This window comes from Columba livia, chromosome 14, assembly GCF_036013475.1.
Source record: "Columba livia isolate bColLiv1 breed racing homer chromosome 14, bColLiv1.pat.W.v2, whole genome shotgun sequence".
Classification (NCBI taxonomy): Eukaryota; Metazoa; Chordata; class Aves; order Columbiformes; family Columbidae; genus Columba; species Columba livia.
Genome location: NC_088615.1, coordinates 2,240,397 through 2,259,707, shown reverse-complemented (window position 1 = coordinate 2,259,707; position 19,311 = coordinate 2,240,397). Strand labels below are relative to the sequence as shown.

Sequence of the window (19,311 nt, the reverse complement as noted above, 5' to 3'; positions counted from 1 at the left end):
CAGCACAAGACTGGACGGTGTCAGTACAGAGCAATGGCTAGAAACGAAACTCCAGCAGTGGCGTTATCTCCTGTTAGGCTAAAAGGAAGTTTGCAGGATTCCTTAGTCCTTATTTATCACATTTATTTGTTTTGGAGGGAAATACTTGTGATAGCGTCCGGAGTTAACCACATGGCTGGCTGCAGCGTGGAGGACCACAGTGCACAGCAGTCGCACAGGCCCCCTGCCCAGCCAGTGCTCCTGGGACAGCTGGGGGGGTCTGTGCCCTTGAGCAGCTCCGGGATTTCTAGGGTTGGGCTGCAGCTCCAGCGCTTGGATGCACCCCCACCCTGGCTGCCCGGGTGCTCACAGGGGTGCTGGGCTGCGAGTGAAGCCACAACGGTGGCAGGCTGGGGGATGGCAGGGACAGAGACCTGAGTGACATCGTGGCACAAAGTGTCACTGGTGAGGATGGGGGCTCTGGGGAAAGCTAAACCCCAGTGCCCAGCAGGGACAAAGTCTCTGTGAGCACCAGTGTCCTCAGGATTCTCCTGGTGCCATGTGTCCTGCAGACAGCCCCGCGTGGGGGGCATACAGGGTGTATGGGTGGGGTGGGATGTGGGGACACCCCAGAACAGGGAGTTCATGTGTGGTGTGGGGACCCGAGTGGGGCAAGGGGTGCAGGGACACCCCTGAGGCGAGGAGTGGCACCCCTGTGGCATTTCGGTGTGGAAGGCATGGGGATGCTGCAGGGCAGGCAGCACGTAGGGGTGCATGTAGGGTAGAGAGCACAGGGACACTGTGGGGTGGGGAGCACGAGTTGGGGGGGCGCGTGGACACAGCGCGGTGGGAGCACGCGTGGAGCAGGGGGACACCAAGGGGCGGGGAACGCGCGTGGGGCACGGGAACGCGGCGGGGGAGCAGCACGCGCCGCCGGGGGGGAGCGCGCGGGGCGGGGACACGCGTGGGGCAGGCAGGGGGGTGTGGAGGGCTGCGAGGTGCGCGCGGGGCGCGGCGCGGGCTGCCATTGGCTGTGGCGGGCTGATGTCACGCCGGGTGTCGCTATAAGCTCCGCGGCGCCTAACGGGCTGGGAGTCGGGCGGGAGCGCGGCCGCCGCCCGGGACGGAACGGGACGGAGCGGGAGGAGACCAGATACAGCGGGACGAAACGAGACGAGCGGTCCCGTCCCAGGAGCGCACAGCGGGAGCGGCCCCGCGCCCAGCCCGCCCCGCACTTGTCGTCCCGTATGCGCGGCTCCCGGTGCAGCGCTGCCGCGGAGGATCCCTAGGCAAAGCCAAGCCCCCGCCGCATGCCCGGGGAGCTGTTGGGGGGCCATGGAGCTGGCAGGCACCGAGCTGGCAGGCACCGAGCTGCCCGGTGGCAACGTCAGCGCCAACCAGAGCGCCGCCGACCCCACGCTGTCGCGGGAACTGTGGGTGGTGGGCATGGGGATCCTCATGTCGGTGATCGTGCTGGTCATCGTCTTCGGCAACGTGCTGGTGATCACTGCCATCGCCCGGTTCCAGCGCCTGCAGACTGTCACCAACTACTTCATCACCTCGCTGGCCTGTGCTGACCTGGTGATGGGGCTGGGTGTGGTGCCCTTTGGCGCCAGCCACATCATCATGGGGATGTGGAATTTTGGGAACTTCTGGTGTGAGTTCTGGACCGCCTTGGACGTGCTCTGTGTCACGGCTAGCATTGAGACCCTCTGCGTCATTGCCGTGGACCGGTACTTCGCCATCACCTCCCCTTTCAAGTACCAGAGCCTGCTGACCAAGAGCAAGGCACGTGTGGTCATCCTCGTGGTGTGGGTGGTCTCAGTCCTTACCTCCTTCCTGCCCATCCAAATGCACTGGTACCGGGCAGACAGTGACGAGGCCATCCTGTGCTACGAGAAGGACACATGTTGCGACTTCTTCACCAACCAAGCCTATGCCATTGCCTCCTCCATCATCTCCTTCTACCTGCCGCTCGTGGTCATGGTGTTTGTGTATGCCAGGGTCTTCCAGGTGGCCAAGAAGCAGTTGCAGAAGATAGACAGGAGCGAGGGGAGGTTTCACACCCAGAACAAGGAGCAGGAGCAGAAAGGGGGAGCTGGGCACCGCCGTATCTCCAAGTTCTTCTTGAAGGAGCAGAAAGCCCTCAAGACCCTGGGCATCATCATGGGCACCTTCACTCTGTGCTGGCTGCCCTTCTTCATCGTCAACATCGTGCACGTCATCCAGGACGACATCATACCCAAGTACGTGTTCATCCTCTTGAACTGGCTGGGCTATGTCAACTCTGGCTTCAACCCTTTGATCTACTGCCGGAGCCCGGACTTCAGGTACGCCTTCCAGGAGCTCCTGTGCCTCCGCAGGTCCGCGCCGAAGATGTATGTCAACGGCTACTCAAACAGCAACGGCAGGAGTGAGTACAACGAGGAGGACAACGGCTACCCCCTGGCATCGGATAAAACCTGCGAGTTGCTCTGCGAAGAGGGATCCTTCCCTCATACCGAGGACTTTTCGCACTGCAAAGGTACTGTGCCTAGCGGGTAGCTTCGAGACGCGACGGGCTCTGGCGTGCCACACATTGGTTATAAAGTGGAGCCTTTCTCTCCGAGGAAAACAAACCCCCCCGTTAATAATAATGATTCTTTTCTAGAGCGCGCCTAAAATCTAATGGCTGCAAGAAACCAAAACCTCAGCAAACCTTCGGTAAACAGGCGGGGTGTTACCCCGGGCAGGATCGGGGGGGGTTACCCCGGGCAGGATCGGGGGAGTTACCCCGGGCAGGATCGGGGGGGTTTCTCGCAGTCTGCCTGTTTAGGGGCACAACCGTGAGTCCCTTGAGGAGGGGTGGGGAGAAATTTAATGCTGTGCAGAAAGCTCGTCCCCGGAGGAAATTCCTGCTCATGGCCGGTGTTCCACTACCTCATGACCTTACTGTTCGCAGCCGGGAGTGGCTACGGGAGCGGGCTCGGGGCTGCACCGGGGGCAGCGCTGCCTGCGGAGCCGGGCATCCCGCGGGGTCTTCCCGCTTCTCTTCTCACAACCGAGCCGGTGGCCGTGGGACCCCACCCCAGCCAGGACGGCAACCTCAAGCGGTGGTGCCAGTGCTGTCCCCCACAGGGGACTGTGCGGAGGTGGCACCCTGCGCCAAAATCCATGGGGCTTAAGGGATACCAGGAGCAGGGCTGAGCGCGGCTCAGTAGGGCTGTGTCGGCTGTTGCCGTCAGTGGGACAGTTTAAACAACGCCCAGGGACAACGAATGCTTTTTTTTGCCGAGTGGTATAGGACTTCCTGCTGAAATAATAATAATAGAAATAAACGGACTATTTGCCCAGAATGTGAGACTGTGACTGTGGGACTCAGGAATGTGGTACTGGGAAGTTGGGTGAAATGCTGCTACAAGCACAGACCATCCTTTTGTGGAGGCTCCAACCAAAGCTTTTAAATTGCCCGGTTTGTTTAACTTGGTCTCAAATGACAGTGAGCCCGAGGAGGTGGGAAGGGAGGAGGTGGTTTTGTTTTCTGTGGCGGACTGAAGCACAGCTCTGGCCGCGGGACGGCTGGAGGCTGGTTGGTTGGTTGGTTGAAGGTTTTTTCCCCTTGCAGCAGGTTCTGCATTTTGTTCCCGGGTTGCGAGAGTTGGCGGCGGGCGCGCAGCGCTGTCAGGGAGGCGCAGACACGGGCGGGCAGGTGTGGGCTGCGGGACACCCCGGGACGCGGACAGGGGTGGCACTGCTGCCGAGAGCTCTGGAAGTCCCTAGCTGGAGGGAAGCAGTGGGGGTGGAAATGGAGCCGCCCTCCTCGCCCCCCCATTGCTTTCACCCGCTGTTGCTGTGTGAAAGGCTGGACTCGAGGTTTGCAAGTGCGAGGTGTTTCCAGAAACATTCGGGAGAGGTGGAGGGGAACGGTGCCCACGGGACCTCTCTGCCCTCCGTGGGGCCGTGGTGTCCCGCGGGGGGATGCTCGGGCACCGCGGCTGTGCGGGCTTTTCTCGCCGCACCACACCCCCCCCCCCCCACCCCGCATTTCCACGCACTTGTCCCGCACTCCAGGAGTTTTGCTTGCGCTGCTGGTGGGGCCGTGCTGCGGTCAGTGCGTGGTGTCTGGGGGTCGCTGCCTCCGGGCAGGCTGGAGGCTGGGGTGGACCAGGGTTTCTGGCTACCGACATCTCTTTGCAGTCCCTGTGTAGCCTCGCATCTCCTGGCTGCTCTGAGAAGAACTTGCCCCAAGCGCTGGTACCATAAGGGCAGCCCCAGGGAGCGCTGGAGGGGAATGCCCCCTGGCAGGGCTGTGAGAGAGGGGGGTTGCTGCTGATCTCTGCTGCAGCTGCTGAAAGGTGCAGGGCAGCGACAAACTTGTCTTGGATGTCTCACACCCCACCTCTGGAAACTCCTAGTGCTCCCTGCTTTCTTTCCCAAAGCAGTCCTGATCCTGCTTGGAAAGGGTGCTGAGAAGGAGGAACCCCTGTAAGAGCCCTGTTGCCCTCTAGCCCTGTGACGGGTGCTGCCTCAGCTCCGCTTGCTGCCTTTCCAATAGAATGTACCTGAGAGCCTTCCCTCCTGCCTCTCACTGTCAGCTTCGATGCCTGTACCTGTCTGTACCCTCACCTGCTGCCTCGGTGGGGTTGTCAGCAGTGCCTGAGGTACTTTGAGCATGAGCCATTTGGGCGAAGCAGGGTGTGATGGCATGGTGTGGTGTGTGAGGCCCCAGGTCAGCAGAAACATTTGCTCCTCAGATAAACATTAACAAGCTGTCCCAGCAACGGGAGACCCAGCGTGGGACCAGGACTTGCAGTCAGGTGCTGTTTGCTTCACACTGCACAAGGATTGAAACGCCAGGGGCTGGCGTGCTGTGCAGTGGGTGCTGTACACACGCTCAGGCTAGAGGTGCACTCTAATGGGTGCTGGCCATGTATTATTTAGCACTCAAGGGGAAGTGAAAATTAACCTCCTGATTTTAGCAATCAATATCTCCGGTGTCTAATCTCCTGTGTTTTTCATGTTGCCAGGTGCTTGCTGTATTTTGCAATGCCCAGCAGCAGCTCAGGTTGGCGGGTGGCAAGGGCACAGAGGGAGGACGTGTCCCACAGCGATAGCTCCTGACAAGGGACCAGGGCCAGCGGGATCAGCAGCCAAACTCCAACCGGCTTTGGGACAGGAGCCTGGGGCACAAAGAAGTCCAGTGTCCACACTGCAGTTGCTGTCTGTATGTTTTCAGTGATTAATTATTTGCATTTCAGTAGCACATGTTGTGGACCAGAACTTTGTTGTCTAAATAACTGGTCTATTTGTTTGGCTGTGTTCATGCTTAAGATGTTGTGGCTGTGTGGAGCCAAAGCTGAGAGATGAGGAAGTGCCTAACTGCAGAATCACCACGGTATCCAGAGCACGTGGATGTGGAAGGGACAGGGTACACCGGACTGTTTGCACTGGGAAGATGCCCTTGGTACTCCAGTGCTCAGCTACAGTGTTAGGAAACCTCAGGCTCGCAGTGGATTCTGAGTGGTGAAGAACTGATTTCTTTCCTCTAAGGCAACATTAGTAAAACTTGTGAAATATGAACTGTGTGGTTCTGGGGGCAGGTGGAATTGAAAAAGAGAAACATTGGTAAAGAAAATATTGTGGCACCACCGGAGCCAAACCGACAAACCTTTCCTGTTCCATGGTTGAAAAGGAAAAGCTGTGTAAATGAATCCTTTGGCCTGTTACAATATTTTATAATAAAAAGAGAATTTTATAGATACATGCTAGGCATTAAAAAAATAGAGCACTGAGGTCAGGACACTAGCTGCTTAAATTGATTTTAGGGTTCTTAGGATTTTACACTAGCAGGGAGTTGGCTCAGTTTAAATGCATCTGATAAATCACAGTGGTGTCCTCATTCGAGGAAAATCTTTGTGACAGAACACCAAATTCTTACTGCAAACAGAGCAGGCTGCCTTGTGTGCTGCTGGTTTGTTCCTTATGCCATTGTCACAAAGGTGGAGAGAGCACGGGTGGGATACTGCCCAACCCTGCCTGTCAGTGTGTTCAGCTAACTGGAGCTTTGCAGGACATTTGCTGCTTTTGGCCACTTTGGCCAGACAGATTGTTATTGTTTTTAAAGTCTTAGTCAGGATGAGCATCACAAATGCAGATTTTGTGTTGTTAGAAAATACCATCCTTGCCGTAAGTCAGGCTTGTGATTCAGGCAGCTGTACTTTCCACATCAGGGGCTGTCTTTGCTTTGTCCTCCAAAACAGGCAGAGTACCCAGAGCTGCCGAGTTATGTCAGTCCTTTGCCTCTTGGGAGCATTCCTGGAGAGGTTTTGCTTTCTGGGAAGCCAGGCCTTGAAATACAACCGGCTGCTTGCTCCAGCACTGGGGAAGTGTGGAAGTGCAAGGGGGGCTGGCAGAGGTAGGATCTGGGAGCAGATCCCCCTGGAATGGGACTCAAGTGCCTCTTGAGGATCCCAAAGCACTTTGTATTCCAAATTGTTGAGCAGTTCCTAATGCACAGCATTGCCTGTCAGTGATCCCAAAGCACTTTGTATTCCAAATTGTTGAGCAGTTCCTAATGCACAGCATTGCCTGTCAGTGCATATCGTGTTGCTGTGGGGTGTTGGGGTGGCCATGAGGAGCTTGACCTCAGCTGTGTAGCCAAGTCTACAGCTGGTGGCCCCTCCTGCGGTTCAGATTAAGGTGGGACCCCGGCCTAAGGGTGCTACCAAGGCAGTGGGTACAGCAGAGAGGGAATGAAGAGACTTAAGTTCCCAAATGTGCCCAAAAGTTTGAGAACAGGCCAGGGATTAATAGTGTAGAAAGGAGAGCCCGTCTGCTGGAGAGGGAACGGGTGTGTGAGCAGGGTCTCCCATGTCACAGCCACCAGGCTTTTCAAAGGGCTTATTTCTCTGTTTATTTACTATAAGGGATATGTTTTTGCTGTGGGGCGGAGGGTATTGATGGGGCTGGTTAGGAGTACATAGCAAGCTGCAATCTCTTGCCCTTCTGGTATTACAGTCCTCCTGCTGCCAGGAGTCTCAAATACCCGCGCTGGATAAGGGGAGGGCTTTTGTCCTCCTCCCTTTGCCAGCACTCTGCCTCTGAGAGTTTGTTTTCATTGGTATGATGAATCCATTTCCCAAGGAGATGCTTTTATGAGCATGTTCATTCCCCTGGCAGGACGGAGAATGGCCCGTCTTGCGTGTTCCCTTCTCTGTTCTCTGTCAGCAGACAGAAAGTGCCATCCTTCTAAAAGCAGAAGGGAAGCAAAGATTTCCTGACCGACCGAGTCAGCGCCTGCCTGTGTCCCTGGGCAATGGGGATGGAAAGAAGGAGTCAGGGAAGGTGCCTGCTGGGCTGATCACTAGTGTCACCCCAGTCTTCCCTCTCCCCAGCTGCCTCTGCAGAAGTATCCAGCCCCGGTGAAGCACAGTCCATGGGGCTGGATGGGATCCACCCAGGGGTTCTGAGGGAGCTGGTGGAGGTGCTCACCAAGCCACTTTCAATTATTTGTCAGCAGTCCTTGGCTAATCAAGGAGGTCCCAGTTGACTGGAAGTTGGCAAATGTGACGCCCAAATACAAGAAGGGCTGGAAGGAGGATCTGGGGAATTACAGGCCTGTCAGTCTGACCTTGGTGCCGGGAAGGTCATGGAACAGATCATCCTGAGTAACATCCCACGGCACACACAAAACAACCAAGTGATCAAGTGCAGTCAGCATGGGATTATGAAAGACAGTCCTGCGTGACCAACCTGATCTCCTTCTATGACAAGGTGACCTGCTTAGTGGATGAGGGAAATGCTGTGGATGTTGTGTACCTGGCCTTTGACACCGTATCCCACAGCATTCTCCTGGAGAAGCTGCAGCTCATGGCTTGGATGGGTGTACTCTTTGATGGATAAAGAATTGGTTGGAGGGCCAGGCCCAAAGAGTTGTGGTGAATGGAGCCAAATCCAGTTGGCAGCCAGTCACGAGTGGTGTCCCCAGGGCTCAGTATTGGGGCCAGTTCTGTTTAATCTCTTTATCAATGATCTGGTTGAGGGGATTGAGTGCACCCTCAGTCAGTTTGCAGATGACACCAAGTTGGGTGGGAGTGTTGATCTGCTGGAGGGTAGGATGGCCATACAGGGGGATCTGGACTAGCTGGATTGATGGGCCAAGGCCAACTGTATGAGGTTCCACAAGGCCAAGTGCAGAGCCCTGCACTTGGGTCACAACAATCCCATGCAATGCTACAGGATTGGGAAAGAGTGGCTGGAAAGCTGCCTGGTGGAAGAGGATCTGGAGGTGCTGGTGACAGCAGCTGAACACGAGCCAGTGTGTGCCCAGGTGGCCAAAAAGCCCACCAGCATCCTGGTGTGCATCAAGAACAGTACGGCCAGCAGAACCAGCACAGTGATCATTCCCCTTATACTCTGCACTGGTGAGGATCCACCTTGAATCCTCTGTTCAGTTTTGCACCCCTCATGACAAGAAAGCCTTGAGGTGCTGAAATGAGTTCAGAGAAGGGAACAGAGCTGGTGAGGGGCTGGAGCACGAGTGTGATGAGAGCAGCTGAGAGACCTGGGGGGTTCATCCTGGAGAACAGGAGCTGAGGGGAGACCTTCTGATCTCTGATCTGCCTGAAAGGAGCTTGGAGCATGGAGGGTGTTGGTCTCTTCTCCCAAGTAGCAAGCAATACAATGAGAAAAAATGGCCCAAGTTGTGCCAGGGTAAGTTTAGACTGGATGTTAGGTTTGTTGAACATTGCAACAAGCTGCCCAGGGAGTGGTTGAGTCCCTGTTTCTGGAGGTGTTCCAATAAAGACACACAGATGAGGTTCTTAGGGACATGGTTTGGTGACAGCGTTAGGTTAGATTCGATGATCTTGAGGGTCTCTTCTAACCAACATGATTCTGTGATGCCATGCCTCATACCTTGGCTGACCCACATCTTTTGCTAACCTGTAAGCGCAGTATCGGTGCCTGCACTTCAGGTTTGCAATGTGTGTGGTACCCAGGGTTGTTCTTCCAGTTCAGATGAGCAAGGGCTGTTTTGAAAAGCCATGCTGGCCTTGAATGTTGTTCTCAGCAGAAAGGTGTTGTGACCCCAGGGTCCTGAGCCCAGTGTTTGGCAAGGACTAAGGTCCTTTACATCACTGTTTTTGCACTTGTACTTGGTTTCTCAGGTCTATGAGTAGCCTGAGCCAGCAGCCTGAGCACTTCTTCCCTTTGTTATTCTTCTATTTATTTTTTCTTTCTGGAACTGTTTTGAAAGTGAGCATTAGTCCTAACCTTTCTTCCTGGGGGCAAAGAGAACATTTTGCAATGAGCACACATCCCGGGCTGTGAGGACACTGTCATTTGGCAGCTGGGTAGCTACAGTGTCTTGTCAGAGACATTCCTGTGGGGTGACCAGCTGCACGGGGCACCCATGGGAACCCGTAGGTGCTTTTTATCATATTACAGAATTGGGCAGCAAATATTTCACCCAGCGCTGCCTCTTGAGGGATGCACTGGAGCTGTTCCTCAGGGCACAGGCAGGTGCTGTGGCACAACTGCTGCCTCTCGCACCCTCGGCTGAAGGACAGAGGCTCGTGTTTGCCACAGAACAAAGTGCAGCCAGTTTGGTCAGGAACACAGATGCTCCCCTGGGGTCTTAGTGACACAGTCTGGGTCTGGACGGAGCAGTGCACGCGTGGAACTGGAGTTTACACAGAACTTAGAAGGAGGTTATCGCTCCTGCTACGTTTTGTAAGAGCAGGATACAAACCTGATTCCCCCAGATTTGGCAGTGGGTGTCTGCTGGAATTGCTGTGTGTAAGGGTGATGAATCAAGCAGAGTGTTTCAGGGGGCATTGAGCCTCTACAAATGTTGTTCGGCATGAAAAGAGTGGATTTGCTGCTTCTGCACGCGTGCAATTTCAGGTTTTCTCCCATTTCCTCACCCTCCCAATGGCAGAAGCATGTAACTGAATTTTGGTGCAATATTGCCAGTGCCAGTGAGAGTGATTGGGAAATATTTGTTTACTATCCTTGGTAAGGTCATTTTTGCACAAGTGTATATATATTTAGATATATATATGCGTGTATATATATCTCCATTATTTATATAGACTGATATATAGATCTGTGTATAAACAAGGAAATGTAAAGATGTTTTGTTGTGCTAGGTAGAGACATAGATGAAGATCTGTATGTTCAAAAGTTCAAGTATTTATTGCAGGTCCTATTGATTGACATTGTGTTTAAATAAAGAGTATTTATGGTATGCTTGCAGTCAAGTGTCAAGGCTGTTTTGGTGACTGTATTTTCCCCATACTCTCCAAGACTCTTCTAGTGAATCCTTCAGGGCTCATTAAAAAGAAACAGTACCTGAATAGCCTGGTGCTGGTGAGGAGGCACATGTAGCCTCCTCGAGCAGATGAGCATTTCATTAATTAGTCCAATGCTTTGAGCTCTGGAACCGGGGGGGAAACTGCAGCTGCCCAGCACCTCGCTGTAAAAAGGTGTCTCTGCTTTTCACCTCTTATATTGTCAGCGTTTACAGACAAAGTGGTTTTTAAAAATCCACCTGTTTTCCTGTTTGTTTAGACTTGAAACAGTGGTGGGGCTGCTGCAGCTGGTGCTGATGCTGGTCACCAGCCAGTGTTCCCCTGGACTGGGAAGCAACACAGATGTCCAGTGCAGAGATGGTTGGGAGGGGAAATACGAAACACTGCAAAAAGTGTGCAGGGCTTGTCTGTAAAGCCGGTGCTGCCTCCACTCTGAACTGCCCTGCAGAACGGGGGTGACAGGAGCACAGTGCAGTATGTCACTGCTGTCTGTCCCAGGCTGCTTTTATGTCCTAATTAGGATTGGAAGTGCTTCTGGGGGGTGTCTTTGGAAAAGTACTGTAGTCTCCTGGCCTGTTCTCTGTTACCTGTGGCCCAGCCCTGTTGTCCTGGTGCTCTTATTGCTTCAGGTGGGGGTGAAGAAAGAGTATGGTTAATGTAAAGTAGGATCCCAGCCCAGCATGTTGCAATGACGGGTATTTCACGTTCTTTATGCCACTTAAGACCACGATGAAAGTCTTGGCAGCAGAGGCCGGTGTGTGTGCCCTGCACATTTCGAAACTTTTCCTTTCCAGAAACAACAGTGGGGAGTAGTTGTGCAGCTTGGGCAGGGAGGGATTACACCAGGCACTTCTAAACACAGCAGATGCCCAAATTCTAATATTTTATGGGTTTGTAACTTTGTGCTTTCAAGGGATAGAGACCCCCAGCTAGAAATGCAAGCTGTTGCTGACTGCGAGGGTCCTGAAGAAGGAATCAGTCAGACCTTCAGCATCTGCGGGGGAAGCCTCAGCTGCCATCCAGCTCCCCCCACCCCGGTTAAAAAGGACATTCAGACTGGAGAACATTTCACATCCCATCATAGAAAGGTGCTTGGTCCTAAGAGATGCTTAGAGCCCAGCCGCTGTTTCCCAGCGTGTCTGGTGATTGCTGCCAGCAGACCCTCCTGGCCCTGGTCCTCCAGTGATACCAAAGGAAAGGTGTTAGGAAACCGCAGCAGCCGCTGCCAGAGCCACCTGCCATCTCGCAGACATGACTTCATTGCAGGCGTGGGCAACAGGAGCAATGGCGAGAGGATCTCTCACCAGCCCCAGATACGGTCTGAACGCAGCTCCCCACTTGTGCCACCTCCTCGGTGGCTCGGAGGGGTCCGGATTCCACTGCCGAGCTCTGCAGCCTCAGCCCAGTCCTGAGAAATGCATAAACAGCAAGCGGCCTCTGGGAAGACCCTGCCAAGTCCTTTCTCCCTCATGTAAATATTTTTTCCTCTTAAGTGTACACGAGTGTGAAAAATCCCTCCTTAATCTCTTCTTTCTCTCTGGCTGAAGGAAATGCTTGTTCGTCCCTGGGTGGGGACTGCCCTCATCTTGATATTTTGCAGCCATCAGTCCAAGCAAGAACGACACTGCCAAAACATTGCTTGTCGCTCCCAAAGCCGCACTGCTCCTGCTGCCCAAGCCCACTGGCATCAGAACAAATGGTGCCTATGACAGTGGTGTCAGGCTTTCACCATTCTTAGTGGCTGTTGGATGGAGAGTGTGGACAGTAAATTGGTTAGGCAGCCTTGAAGAAGCCTTTAAAACCAGTGTGAAATATCCACGGGGTTGCAGGGTCCCTGCTCCAAAGTCTGAAATGCCCATCCTGTTGTATTGGTCTCATGTCTGGAAATGAGTGACAGTTTTTCCCCGGGGCCAACCTGGAGCAGAAGCGCTACAGGAGTCTCTGTAGGCCTGGCCAACAGCTTGGTGAGAGAGCTGCTGATTTTCTGATACGCACTTAGCAGAATAAGGAGGCACGTCTGTGTGTAGCAGAGGGGGTGGAAGCCCCCATGCATTGATGTGCAGGGGAGCGGAGTGGAGGAGCTGCCTAAATACCCCGTCACCGGGGAATCTCTTCTCACTGTTCAGATGGTTTCTTAGTCTCTATTCACCTCACCCGGCTGTTCTGCTTGGGGATGGGTGGGATCAGGTGCAGGCTGCCACCCGGGTCTCCCAGCCCTCTGCCCGGGACTTCTGCTGACCTCTGTGTCTCACCAAAATAGGAAAATGTTGCTGTTGGTGGTTTCAGAGAGGAAGCGAGTGAGCATGCAGCCAGCCTCGCACAAGAGAACGATGCTGAGATAAGCTTTGACTGTAGGTCTTTTGTGATACCTCATTGTAACACAGATTATTACTGTGATACTGTGAGTCTGGCTGAGCATGGGACAAATTAGTCTTAAAGCTGGAGTGAAGAGCTGCTGAATGCGAAGGACTATACAAACAGCTTTGTAGCTAAAGAAAAAGATAAAGAAACAATTCCCTTGTGCTCAGATGAGAACCACCCTCACAGCAGCCCAGCAATTTGATATGGAGAGATGTTGACTTTCTAGGCTGGGCTGTAGGATGCTCTCCCAGATTTGCTGTGCTGGGCCCTGCAATGCCTTTCCTGCCCCTGTGTCTTGCCAGGCTCCAAGTCAGCCCAGTTCAAGCAGGACCTCTTTCCACCCAGCTTGTCATCTGTGAAAGACAGCTGCTGTAGCCCGTCAGGTCACAGATTTTCTGTTGGCATGTGTGTTGCTCTGCTCCTGTGCTCTCGTTGAGCCGGACCGCAGTGCCAGCTGCCATGGTGGAAGCTGGAAGGTAACTCTTGAAATCGGTCGTGACAGGGACTTGGTTGACAATCTGAGTGATCTTGACAGGCTGCTTGTAGCAGGGTCAGTGTCTGATTACACAGGTCTGTGGTGTGGAAGGTGGGAGGGGAAGGGAGATGCTTTCATGGTTGGGCTGGAGGTGTAAGCGTTCCTCAGCATGACAATGTTTTCAAGCACAGACATCAGAGCAGTGTCGTGCCCTGGACTACGGCGTTTTCCTTAGGGTTGCAGTGGGTGCTGGTAGGGACCTGCCTTTCACCAGGACCAGCCCTTTGAAGTGCTGTAGCTCAGAGAAACCCCTCCCCTTGTATCCTCCTGGCAAGCACAGGTTGTTTTCTTCTTCTTTTCAGCTTCATAAAAGTGGAGTAATTTGTGAACTTGCTAGGGTTTTTTTTGCACAACTGGGGTGTCAGCACAGTCCCTGCCCTGGGAGATGTGGCCCTGAGCAATGTCAGTGGTGGTGGAGAGGCAATGGAGACAAGTCCCACTCAAACCTGAAGGTCCTCCTGTCTCCAGCTGATATACAAATATAGCAATACAGAGTAAGAGTATGTACAGTTATAGATGTGGAAGTGGGGGAGGCGCTAAGCTGAGGCACAATCCACAGCTATTGGAGTTGATTCATGGCATTTCAGCACAGCAGCTGAGGCAAAGGGGAGCTGTAGGGGGGACACCTGGGAGGAAAAAAGGGGGAGCAGAACCACAGAAGGACATTTTGTGGCCATTCCTCAGTAACTACATAGCACGACTTGTTCAGTTCATTTAAAAGCTGGCTGTGTGGGTCCCCATCCCTCTGGGGCTCCCTGCTGCAGATAAAGACCCTTCTTAAAAGGGGATCCTCAGGGTACCTATTTTTAGCATGGAAACCCCTCCAGGAGTGTCATCCAGCCCAGAATGAACATCTCTGTCCCCAGCAGCAGAGCGATGTACAGGCTGTTCCTCCTGCCGTCCCAGCCCCTCCTGCGCAGGGGCCCAGATGACATTTGCTAGCAGACTGTAAGGGACAGTTGTGGGCATGTCTCCACGGCCCGGGAGGTGATGACACACCGGCTGCCACCACAGCGGGCAGGAGAAAGCGGGACAGGGGCAGGGGGCTGGGCTGGGCTGCCCCTCGCTTGGCGGTGGGGGAGAGTCAAGTGATGGAGGCGAGGGGTGCGAGCTGTTCCCAGAAAGGAAAGGTCAGGGTGCAGAGCCGGGCTGCGATCAGCCTCCGAGCCAGAGCGCAGCAGGGCTGTGATTTCTAGGCATGACTTGTGGGTGTTGGCCAGGAGACACAGAAATGGATTGGAGAGAAGGATTTTTGGTCTGAAGTGTGAAGCGTGGGGCAATGCAGAAGTGCTGGCTGGGGCATGATGAGATGCCCTGCCAGTTCTCAATGTCCCTCTGGACCCCAGAGGGACCCCGGAAGGGGATGCTGGCATTGCATCTGCTCAGGTTTGGTCTTGGGCTGGGCTGGCTCCAATCCACCATGCCAGGGACAAGCAACCGCTGAGCAGCACACTTGGACTCACTGATAGAATCATAGAATCGTAGAATCATTTCGGTTGGAAGAGACCCTCAGGATCATTGAGTCCAACCATAGTTTGCCTGCAGGGTAGGATTTCAGCTTCTACAGGTGACAGAGCTTTGGGGATTTTTCTTTCTGATACGAATATACCAAGCCAAAGGCTTATAACAAAGTCAAAGTTATTTCACAGATATTGTCTTTCTCTGCCTCAGAATTCCATTTAACACGCAAAACTCAGGAGAGGAAAATGATGATAAAACTGTTTGGACAGGGCCAACTTTTTTAGTGTAGGTTTGGACAGTGCAGCTTGAGCTGGGTCTGTAAGGAACCTTCCATCAACTTTGCCAATAGAGTCATAAATCCAGTATATAGGCTGGTGATGAAAAACTGAAAGAACGAGAAGGACTTGAAGGATGAATGGTTGGAGGGGCAAATGGAGGCAACTGGAGAACGGAGGCAAAATGAAATATAGCCCCAGGATAGTGTAAAAAAATGTCAATGAAACAAATGGAGATGAGAAAAGGGACTTAGGAGGGAAAATGACTCAAACACCAGCAGAAAACTCAAGGTGGAAAGCAAGAGGCTGGATCCCATGTGGAAGAGGAGGGAGAGGCTGGAAAAGGATTTGGAAGGAGAAGAAACAGGGCTGGAAAATGCCATGACAGCGGGAACTGGGTTTCAGTGCAGGCAGCCTGACTGGTGCCTCTTCCCTCCCACACCGGGGGTTCCTTGCCTGCTGTCAGTCTGATTTAGCAGCTCTGGCAGGAGGAAGGCAGCAGGACGAAGGGAGAGGGGACAGTTTCTCAGTGATATAGAATTTCTGGGGAGCTGTGAGTGAGAGAGGATGTCCATTGGCGAGGCAAAGCATGCACAGCGTGTTCCCAGCATCAGGGGGGGTTGTCCAAGGCAAGAGTCCAGCCTAATTTACACTCCCAGAGCAAGGAAGGCAAGTGTTTTATTTTTGAAGACGGTCTTGTCTGCCTTGTGCCATGCTACCCCCTGCAGTGGGGTTCCAGTTTCAGGAAGAGCAAGGGAAAAACAACCTCAACCAAGATAAAACATTCTGCCTTTACCCATAAATGGCATCAAATATTTTTGTCTCACACCATTACTCTCTCCTCCTGCCTGACAGAACCAGTGCTGCCCTTGCAACCCAGCACTTGTGGAAGATGTCCTGGGCAGGGCTTGGCGCAGGGCAGTGGGGTGATGTTTAAACCCAAATCACCCGAGCGATGAGCAATGCGAGGGAGAGCACACGCTGCCAGGGAGCTTCAGAGCCCACCAGCTGAGCCAGGTGGCTGTGCAGCAGGACTGTGCCGGGGAACCGGTGACAAATGGGAGCTGGAATTTTTCCACCTGAGTCAGAACAAGCACCTGATTCACCGAGAGGGCTAGTGAGAGATAAAGGGAGGTGTTGTTTGAGTGCTGCCTCGGCTGGGTGTTTCAGGGGGAAGGCAGGCTGCTCAGCACACTCTCCTTTCCCTTGTCTCCAATGCCTTGTGCAAGGTTCAGTTTCTCCTGGGGGTGGGAGATGCTGAAGAAGGGCTGGCTCATTGTGAGCAACTGCTGCACAAGGCAAAGCTCTCTGCTTTCTTCTCTTTGTGCTTTGCTGCCTGGATCTGCATCTTACCCTCCTATTGCACAGGGCTTGCACCTTTGGCATCCCTGTCAGTGACCCCTCCAACGTGCCCACCGGTCCTGCCCTTCCTACCGTGACAGAAACCTTTCATCCCCTCCTCTCCTCTGTCCTGAGCTGCCTCTGGCCTCTGACAAGACTTACCCTTCATCTCCTTGGGACGTTGGGGGGTCCCCAAGCAGCAGTGCTGGCAGAGCTGCCCCATCACCCTCTGCTGGGATCCACACGGGAGCTCGCTCAGAGCTGGAGGTGGGAGACAGGAGCCAGCAGCTGCTGGACCCAACAGTGGCTGCAGAGAGATGTCTTGGCACAGGGACTGTGTTTTGCCAAACGAGGTCTAGGTGGGAGCCTGTGTGGCTGCTGGAGCAGAAGACATTATCTTTCCTGTGCTGCAGCAGGCTTTGCCTGCTGCATTGAAGCGTAAAGCCTCTGAGCGCAGAAGCAGCCTCTGCTGTTGGTGAAATGCCTCTCCCGATGTGTCAGGAAGGTTCAACCCAAGCAGGTGCTCTGACAGTGGAAAGGGAACAGACCTGGTTCTTACCATCTCCATCTCCAGCAGCATACTCTGGGTCTTCAGCTCTGCTCAGGGCTGAAGGGACAAAAAACTTCCGGGGGTTTCGGGGTCAGGCACCCACACAACCCTGTACGCTGTGTAGGAATGAAGCAAAGCTCCCAGAGCTTCATCCAGCACCCAGGAGCCCAACGCCAAGTTATTTCCTGGCAAAACTGGAATTCCCCAGCAGACTTCTGCTGGTGTCAAGTGGAAAACGTGGCAGTCTCTGCTTGCATTTATTTTAAGAAAGAGCTGCTATGGATGAGATTAAATGCTTGTGAGCGTCATTCAAAGGAACACAAACCAAATGGCCAAGAAGAGTCCCTGCCAATGCATTGCTTTTTGAATAAAAGCCATAGCTGGGGAGAGCAGCATCTTGATTTGGAAAGTGGGGCAGACATGCTTGTGTAGTGCCTGCTTGTTCTCTGGCTGGCGTTAGCTTGGGATTTTAACTCCGATGTCCTTGAGTGCTGAAAAAATTAGAAGGTAGCTTTAAAAAAGCATTTAAAAATGTGTTTTCTATTGGGAGCCTCCATCTGTAGATAGATACACTCAGAGAAAATCAGTGATGGACAACAGATGAAAACAGCCTGATGTCCATATCTTAATATATCATCTTTATTTTGCTTATTTTCCATCTCTCCCCTTCTGGAACTGGGGCACTTGAGTCCTACAAACTGGTTAATTCCTGAAGCATCTGTTTCCTCCTCTTCCTTGTAGAAGACACCAAGACAAGCCAATGCATGTGGAAAGTCCCCTCCTAATCCTTAGAGCGGGGCAGGATTAAATAAAGCAATAACTCACTATTTCCTCTCAGCTCCCAGGTTCCTTCCCGAGTTGCTGGAGCGATGTGCAGGGCGATGATTTCCTCCCAAATGAACAGCCCAGCTCATTCGTTCTCAGAGGCCTCTCTGCCGCCTGCCAAGGCGCGATTCGGGAGGGCACGGAGCAGGCATTCCTGCCATTCTGCAAGCACACGTGCCTTTGCAGTGAGCGTGTCTGACAGGTATGGAGACAAATCAGGACAGCCGTCTCCCTGCCCCGCTGCGGCGATGACCTTGGTGATAAGTGGGAGATGCAGCTGCGGGGCGCGCAGGGGATTTCCCAGGAGAGCCGCGGGAAGGGTTGGGTACCTGGGTGGCACTAGGGATGCTGCTTGGGCTTTGGCATCAGCATCACTCCCAGGAGTTTTGCTGCTCTTGTTTTGCCTTTTATTAATTATCTTAGGGTGTCTCTACAACGCAAGATGTGCCAGTCAGTGGCTATGGTTTGGAAGGGACAGGACAATGTAGCTCACTTCTCCTGGTGTGTTCATCATGCACACTTGTCAGTGGGCTGACAACAATGTGTGGAGAGGTAAGGACAGTCAGACCTCCTGCGGGGAGGTGGGAGCCCAACCTGACCAGGACCTGGGCAGGACCCTGGCTGTATTAGAGGTGCAAAACCATCCATGGTCCAGACCTTGACTGGAGTTGTCCTTCTGTGTAAGGCACCGTGGGAGTAACATGGAGACACCCCCAGTTTGCAGGATCTGTAGCCATCCCTGAAGAGCAATCTGGGTTATATTGCCACTGGGGAGAGACTGCACTGTTAATGAAACACATGTGAGTCGGTAGTGCCAAAAAGTTTGCCCGGGCTTTGTACATAATTCCTCAAGACCTCAGTCCTCTCCGACGCAAAAGCTTTTATGTGAGGTTGCGGGAGGAAATACAGCACGAAAATATCACCCTGTTCCGCAGTGACAAACATCTACGATGCAGGACCCAGATTAGAAACCGGGAGCACTGAGGTCCACGCTCCGCTGCGGTGACTCATTTGACATCTCGGTGCACTTGCCTGCAAAACGGAGCCATCCAGGCGCGCGGTGCCTGGGAGGACAGTGTCTCTGCAAGCGGTGTCCCGGAGTTTGGAGAGAAGATGCTTCACAACTGCCAGATATTGTCCTTTCTTGGCTTCCGCAGCAGGAAGCTGAATCTCAGCCTGCTCCAGTTTCATTAACAATTAAACTCTTTTGTTACTTTGCCAGAGCTTACCTAAAGTACTGTGAGGTTGTAAGACAACTGCCACTAGGTCATTACGCCTTGCCACCCAGGGCGAGAGAATGGGGCTGGGTCACCAAAGGATAAACCACAACCCTTTGCTCCAAGAGGGCAAGCCTTGCCTAGTAGCAGTAGAAGCCCATGTTGTACTATATTTATCAGTTAGTCTTGAGTCATCCTGCCCAATCTAAAAGTGACTGCATCCCCTGCAAAAGCTTCCCGTTTTCATTAACTCTGCGTACACGTTAGAATTTCCTTCCTTCAGCCAATGATAAAAGAGGTTGTGTTTGCAGAGACCTTTATTTCTTCCCCCCGTGCTTCTTGCATGATTCATCCAGGGATGCCGCATTCTCTGTAGGTGATACAAGAAGTCGACTCTAAGAAGGCAATTGCATCATGAACATCAACGTAAATTGGGCCAGAGAAGTTGATGAATGCTAACGGGTACTTTTCCGTA

At 53.2% G+C, this 19,311-nt stretch overlaps 1 protein-coding gene across 1 annotated transcript in view; it reads left to right on the top strand.

Moving 5' to 3' along the window:
* Positions 1-1,060: 1,060 nt before the first annotated feature.
* ADRB2 (adrenoceptor beta 2) overlaps positions 1,061-19,311 on the top strand; it is a 33,889-nt gene continuing 15,638 nt past the window's right edge. Inside the window, exon 1 of the mRNA XM_005509445.3 lies at positions 1,061-2,503. Coding sequence (XP_005509502.1) covers positions 1,315-2,503 — 1,189 coding nt within the window. The 5' untranslated portion in view covers positions 1,061-1,314. The remainder of the gene's footprint in view (positions 2,504-19,311) is intronic.